The sequence below is a fragment of the Clupea harengus genome, chromosome 16 (assembly GCF_900700415.2).
Source record: "Clupea harengus chromosome 16, Ch_v2.0.2, whole genome shotgun sequence".
Classification (NCBI taxonomy): domain Eukaryota; kingdom Metazoa; phylum Chordata; class Actinopteri; order Clupeiformes; family Clupeidae; genus Clupea; species Clupea harengus.
The window spans coordinates 27,015,351-27,023,054 of record NC_045167.1 but is presented as its reverse complement, the minus strand read 5'-3'; the positions used below and the strand labels follow the sequence as shown (position 1 = coordinate 27,023,054).

General features: G+C 45.3%; 1 protein-coding gene across 1 annotated transcript in view; it reads right to left on the bottom strand.

The window, feature by feature from the left end:
• Positions 1-875: 875 nt before the first annotated feature.
• Positions 876-7,704, bottom strand: part of LOC105910465 (adiponectin receptor protein 2-like) — a 24,581-nt gene continuing 17,752 nt past the window's right edge. The window contains exons 4-8 of the mRNA XM_042710037.1: positions 7,471-7,642; positions 5,481-5,667; positions 4,720-4,907; positions 2,744-2,937; positions 876-1,090 (exon numbers count right to left, since the gene is read on the bottom strand). Coding sequence (XP_042565971.1) covers positions 956-1,090; positions 2,744-2,937; positions 4,720-4,907; positions 5,481-5,667; positions 7,471-7,642 — 876 coding nt within the window. The 3' untranslated portion in view covers positions 876-955. The remainder of the gene's footprint in view (positions 1,091-2,743; positions 2,938-4,719; positions 4,908-5,480; positions 5,668-7,470; positions 7,643-7,704) is intronic.

Genomic DNA, 7,704 nt, shown 5'->3' with positions numbered 1-7,704 from the left:
CCCACAGCAGGTGTGTGAGTGTGTGTGTGTGAGAGAGAGAGATACCTCCCACAGCAGGTGTGTGTGTGTGTGTGTGTGTGTGTGTGTTTCACTGCTGTTGCTCTCACCATCCACACCATTCTCACGTAACAGTTTAGAGCATACAGTTTTTTTTGTCTTTTTAAATATATATTTCATATAAATCTAGATACCCCAAAATTTTGAAATCTTATATACACAAAAAGAGTTTAAAATCCGTTCAGCTTCCCACGCCCCACCCTGTGACAGGAGAAAAACTAAACCTTCACAAACTAGTTTTTGTTCTTTTTTGTTCTTCTCTACCATAAGAGCCCAGTAAAGCTTTCCTTTCCTGTCGCACGTCTCGGAGCCGCGCCCATGTCGGGGCGCCGGGGGGGGGGCGAGGGTGACGCCCGCCGGGGGGGGGGGGGGCGAGGGACACGCCAGCCGGGAGAGAAACACACCTGGGCATGGCGTCCCACAATATGCATTTTTAATAAAGAACAGAAGAAAGGAAACAAACACAAACGAGCTGAGACAGAGGAGCAGCCAGTCTGCACAGGTGTCACAGTGACCCCTGGTGTCTGACGTGGGGATAGCAGAACTGCAACCACCCCGCTGTGTGTCAGTGTGTGTGTGTCTGTCTGTCTGTCTGTCAATCAGTGTGTGTGTCTGTCTGTCTGTCTGTGTCTGTCTGTGTCTGTCTGTCTGTCTGTCTGTCTGTCTGTCTGTCTGTCTGTCTGTCTACCAGTGTGTGTGTGTGTGTGTGTGTCTGTCTGTCTGTCTGTCTGCCAGTGTGTGTGTGTGTTGTCTGTCTGTCTGTCTGTCTGTCTGTCTGTCTGTCTGTCTGTCTGTCTGTCTGTCTGTCTGTCTGTCTGTCTGTCTGTCTGTCTGTCTGTCTGTCTGTCTGTGTGTGTGATGTCATCACAGAGCACCCCCCTCCTGCCGTGTGATGTCATCACAGCGCACCCCCCTCCTCCGCTGCACACCCCCCTCCTGCCGTGTAGCGGAACTCCTGCAGGTTGGAGACGCCGTGGAAATGAACAAACGCTCCGGCGACCACCAGGATGTGGAACAGCTGATGGGAGTGGAACTGGAGAGAGAGAGAGAGAGAGAGAGAGAGAGAAGGAGAATGATAGAGGGAGAGAGAAGGAAAGAGAGAGAGGGAGAGAGACACACACACTTAAAACACACCTTAAACACAGTGGGTAATTACAGATAAGAGTCTGTGTACGTGTACGTGCGTGTGTGTGTGTGTGTACTAGGGCTGCAACTAACGATTATTTTGGTAATCGATTAATCTATCGACTAATTTTTCGATTAATCGACTAATCTAATGATTATTTCCCATAGCAAATTAAAATAACGACTCAAAATGTTGGAATTTGAATTTCAAATGTATTTGAGTAACAAATGTAATCATAATACATAAATTAAATAGTAATACAAATTAAAGTGCAAATATGCTTTTAAAAGTAAAGAGAAAGTGCAAATAAAGTTTTAAAAGTAACTCAAATTAGCAATCAAGCCTCTGCAAGTGCAAAATAACGCAAGAATAACTGGGCTGCAAGTGACATTCAAATTCAACTTATGAAATATATATTTTTTCCACAATCTTTTGTTTGAAGAATGCTAAGTGGAGGAGGTTAACTATTCAGAACAAACGAAAATACAGGCTACTCTGATAATTCACTGATTTACTACATTGCACTTAACATAACTGAAATAGCGTTAGCAAGCATCCTCCATGAGACGTTCTGTTTTCCAACATGTAAGCTTAAACCTTACTATAAGTTATAGATATATCATGTATGTCTATGATAATTGCTGCTAGACACTTACTGTTCTTGTGCTCCCACAGCTCATTCTCTTTGAAATACTGGAATAGTGCTTCTTTAACTACTAATAATTGACCATCATTGAGAAAAATGACAACTTTTCTGTTAGCCATATCTCATATGCAGCAGCTACTAAAGCTAGCTTTGTTTATTGTTTCCATGGTAACATGAGCCGTCTCAGAATAATTCGCTTTTCAGTCGGCCATTTCTGATATGCAGCAGCAAGGTACGAGAACCGAGGGCAAAGAAAACGGTGCATGATTTGTATGCTAGGCTATTTGCAGATTCTGTTCCATTTTTCTCAATGATGGTCAATTATTATTAGTTAAAGATGCGCTATTTCGCACTTCCTATAGTGCATTGCAATGCCGAATGAAAATTACCGGTAGCTCTGCTAGCGTCTGCCAAAATATATATGCCTTTTTATATATATATTTTATGACGCGTCTACATTAAAAATCATCGTCGACAATTTTTCATAATCGACATCGTCGATTACGTCGACTAATCGTTGCAGCTCTAGTGTGTACACGTGTGCGTGTGTGTGTGTGTGCCTGTGTGCATGTGTGTGTCTGTGTGCACGTGTGTGTGCGTGCGCGTGTGTGTATACACGTGTGTGTGTGTGTGTGTACGTGTACGTGTACGTGTACGTGTGTGTACGTGTGTGTGTACGTGTGTGTGTACGTGTGTGTACGTGTGTGTACGTGTGTACGTGTGTACGTGTGTGTCTGTGTGTGTGTGTGTGTGTGTGTGTGTGTGCCTGTGTGTGTCTGTGTGCACGTGTGTGTGCGTGTGCGTGCGCGTGTGTATACACGTGTGCGTGTGTGTGTGTGTGTGTGTGTGTGTGTGTACGTGTGTACGTGTGTGTGTGTGCGTGTGTGTGTACGTGTGTGTGTGCGTGTACATACCCAGATGTCACACTTGCCGGGGAAGAACCTCTCGGGGATGCGTGCGGCGTAGAGGCAGGCCCCGGTGATGTAAAGCGTGGCCATGAGGAGCAGCCAGCCCATCTGACCCATGGTGGTCGCCCGTAGCAACCCCTCAGAGATCACGAAGTGCAGCGAGGGGACCACGCCACTGAGGCCCAGACCCACAAACACACCTGCAACACACACACACATATATATTAGAAATACACAACACATACACACAGATAACAGACCTGCCAACATTGGAACATGTGTTTAAGTACCAACCCCGGGTGGGGGGGGGTTGGGTGTGTGTGTGTGTGTGTGTGTGTGTGCGGCGCGGCGGGGGTTCGGTGTCAGATCATGTACGTGCGCACATAACACAACACACATTACATATTTTGAAAAGACACCCGATTTACTTTCCAAACAGAAATTGGACTAACTGAGAATGGAGGTCACTCTTGGATGTTACGTAATCGTTATGAAAAGATAAATCACATTTTTTAAATAAACTGGAAAAATAATAGCTGCAAAATCCTCCATACAGGACTTCCTCCCTATCGAAATAGTGCTTCTTTAACTACTAATAATTGACCATCATTGAGAAAAAATACAAAACTTTTCTGTTAGCCATTTCTGATATGCAGCAGCTACTAAAGCTAGCTTAGTTTATTGTTTCCACGGTAACAGGAGCCGTCTCAGAATAATTCGCTTTTCTTTCGGCCATTTCTGATATGCAGCACACGAAGGTACGAGAACAGAGGGCAAAGAAAACTATGCGTGGTCTTGGTCATGCTTATATCAAAGTATGTATATGTACAAACATTTGTATATTTGAATGTGTATATTTCACTGCTATAAAAATAAAAAAAGCAGGTGTTTGAAGGTTGTTTACATTTGTCTTCTCTGCCAGTAGTTTGATTTGTATGCTAGGCTATTTCCAGATTCTGTTTCATTTTTCTCAATGATGGTCAATTATTAGTAGTCAAAGAAGCACTATTTCGATAGTTTAGATTCCTTTTAGTTTTTTTCAAAGTGAATGAGCTGTGGGAGCACAAGAACAGTGAGCGTCTAGCAGCGATTACCATAGACATATAAATGTATGTATATATGTCTATGGCGATTATAGCCTAACTATCGAGATTCTAAGTAACATGGAGACAAAACTTTTTTGGTACTCCACGTAGATCATAAACCCTTGAATATAAAAAACGACTCGGTGAAATCGGTTGAGAAATGTAAACGCTATAGTGTGTTTTTTTTATCCAGAAAATGTACGTTGGCACGTCGCAGCAACGGGCTGAAGCGGTCAATGGGGCGTCTATGTATATGTTTAGTATAAAGTAACGATAGCAACGGCAGGGGCTCTGTGATTGGTCAAACTCCTCTTTTGCCTCTTGCTCTGCTGCAGCTGCCACTGTACGCCTTGGCGACTCGACAGACAGACTTTGAAGGTTGAACCCGTTGAAAACCGGCAATGCAATATTGAGCGTTATGCGTACTTTTTAGAGCATCAACTCGTACCAGCGTACTTTGATGTCAAAATGCGTACATGTTGGCAGGTCTGGGATAGGATTAGAAAATATACAACACACACACACACACACACACACACACACAGAGATAGGTTTAGAAAATATACAACACACACACACACAAAGATAGCGTTAGAAAATATACAACACACACACACACACACACACACACACACACACACAGAGATAGGTTTAGAAAATATACAACACACACACACACAGATAGGGTTAGAAATATACAACACACACACACACACACACACACACACACACACAGAGAGATAGGGTTAGAAATATACAACACACACACAAACACACATATAGACGAAATATACCACACACACACACACAAAGATAGGGTTAGAAAATATACAACACACACACACAGATAGGGTTAGAAAATATAACACACACACACACACACACACACACACTGACCTGCTCTGACGCCGCGGTACTGCGGCGTGGCGAAGAAGTCGCACTGGGAGACGGTGATGGCCGAGACGCCGAGCACACACACCACGAACAGGTAGATGAAGCAGGGCTGCGGCGAACAGTAGAAGGAGTAGTACAGCCACGGCACGAACGAACCCATGATCAAGAACGCTATACCGGAGTAGTCCAACCTACCGGGGGGGGAGGAGGAGGAGGAGGAGGAGGAGGAGGAGGAGGAGAGAGGAAAGGGTGGAAGAGGAGAGAGACAGGAGGAGAGAGAGGGAGACAGGAGGAGGAGGAGGAGGAAGAGGAGGAGGAGAAGAGGAGAAAGAGACAGGAGGAGAAAAAAGAAACAGTGATTCGTTTTTGGTGTGTGAGATGTGAGAGTGTGTGAGAGTGCGTGTTCTTACTTAGAGAAGACGCGTGACACCCCCTCGGAGTGGCAGTAGACGGTGTGGAAGTGTGTGTGTGTGTGTGTGTGTGTGTGTGTGTGTGTGTGTGTGTGTGTGTGTGTGTGTGTGTGTGTGTGTGTGTGTGTGTGTGTGTGTGTGTGTGTGTGTGTGTGTGTGTTCTTACTTAGAGAAGACGCGTGACACCCCCTCGGAGTGGCAGTAGACGGTGTGGAAGTGTGTGTGTGTGTGTGTGTGTGTGTGTGTGTGTTCTTACTTAGAGAAGACGCGTGACACCCCCTCGGAGTGGCAGTAGACGGTGTGGAAGTGTGTGTGTGTGTGTGTGTGTGTGTGTGTGTGTGTGTGTGTTCTTACTTAGAGAAGACGCGTGACACCCCCTCGGAGTGGCAGTAGACGGTGTGGAAGAGCCAGCTGAAGGAGAGGCAGAGGATGGCCCCGAGGAAGAACATCCCTATGGCAACCTTCTCCTGCAGCGGGGCCACGAACGACATGTTGGGCCGGAACATGTACACGATGCCCAAACACAGGAACAGGAAACAACCTGGGGGAGAGAGAGAGTGTGTGAGAGAGAGTGTGTGTGTGTGTGTGTGTGTGTGAACATGTACACGATGCCCAGACACAGGAACAGGAAACAACCTGGGGGGAGAGCGAGAGTGTGTGTGTGTGTGTGTGTGAACATGTACACGATGCCCAAACACAGGAACAAGAAACAACCTGGGGGGAGAGAGAGAGAGTGTGTGTGTGTGTGAGTGTGTGTGTGTACACGATGCCCAAACACAGGAACAAGAAACAACCTGGGGGTGAGAGAGTGTGTGTGTGTGTGTGTGTGTGTGTGTGTGTGTGTGTGTGAGAGAGAGTGAGTGAGAACATGTACACGATGCCCAAACACAGAAACAGGAAACAACCTGGGGGGAGAGAGAGAGTGTGTGTGTGTGAGAGTGTGAGTGTGTGTGAGTGAGAGTGTGTGTGTGATACCCAGCAGGTGTGTCCTGTAGGGGTGTAAAAAATAACCGATACGTATCGATATCCGTTTTGAGCGTGTAAGATACGACTACATCGATGCGTGAAGTCCCGTATCGGTATTAAAATGACATGAACCGGTCTTTGCCCGATTTAAAAGGTTCACAAGCCTTACGCAAAACACAAAACACTGGCTGACCTGTTGCATTTGATCTCAGTCAGAACAATGACAGTCTGTCATTGGCCAAAGCCCGCATAGCATAAACCAATCAGGCTGTATTCTCACAAATAACGCCAAGACAAAGCTGGAGAGATTACTAGCTACGGTAGTCATTTCAATGGCCAATGCTATGCTAGCTACCCTATTAATTTCAATGGCCTATGCTATGCTAGCTACTTTAGCCAAGGAAGATACATCGTTGTTGATTGCGTGTTTCTACAGACATCCTCAGATTAAAATAATTATAATAATAATAAATAGGAGAATATTTGTATCATTAACAATTATGTTTAAAATTTATAGTCATGATTCCGAGACCGAGCCATCGTGATGTCCTAACATAAATAAAAGCACTATACAAACACTGCAAATGTAAGTGAATAAATAAATAAGCACTAAACTCAATCGCGTGGATATAGACATAGTGGAATAGAATGGACACATCTACATTCTGCAACAGTAGGCTACCTCCACCTCTTCCCTGGTGAAATTAGGTCTGGGTTTACTGGTGCTTGCTTTGAAATGATTTTGATCAGTCTCTGAAGTTACTTTCGCATTGCCTGTGCACATTACACTAGCATGCCCTAATAAGGAGCTGGCGGGGGCGTTTCTGTATGCAATGTGCATGAGAAAGCGCTTTCAATTAAGAAAGGCATTCATGAATCCAGCGGAGATCTTTTCTGAGGTTGGTAAGATATTAATAATAATATATGAGATACTCTCTGTTAATAAGACACTTAAGAAAATGTTCGAAAATGAGGTCCATTGTTTTATCACAACTCAGTGTTTTCAGTTATTGAACTGCATCGAATCGTACTGAATCGTTTTTATCAACATGCATCTTTTCTTGTATCGTATCGTGCCCATGTATCGAGATACGAATCGTATTTGTCATGAGAGATTTACACCCCTAGTGTCCAGATGTTGCCGGGGTGTGTGTGTGTACCCAGCAGGTGTGTCCAGATGTTGCTGGTCTCTGTGTGGATCCTGAAGATGCTACTGAAGCAGGCTCTTAAGGTGTGTGTGTGTGTGTGTGTGTGTGTGTGTGTCGTACCCAGCAGGTGTGTCCAGATGTTGCCGGTCTCGGTGTGGATCCTGAAGATGCTCCTGAAGCACGCTCTGAAGGTGTGTGTGTGTGTGTGTGTGTGTGTGTGTGCGTCATACCCAGCAGATGTGTCCAGATGTTGCCTGTCTCGGTGTGGATCCTGAAGATGCTCCTGAAACACGCTCTGAACGAGGGCATGGGGGGGCGGTGCCCGTGGAGCAGGTAGTCGTTGTCTTTCAGCCAATCAGGGAGCACGTCGTGAGGAATGACACGCCATCGGCCCTCCCACATCTGCAGGGAGGAAGAATCAAGAGTTACACCTCTATTGTAGATACACACACACACACACACTC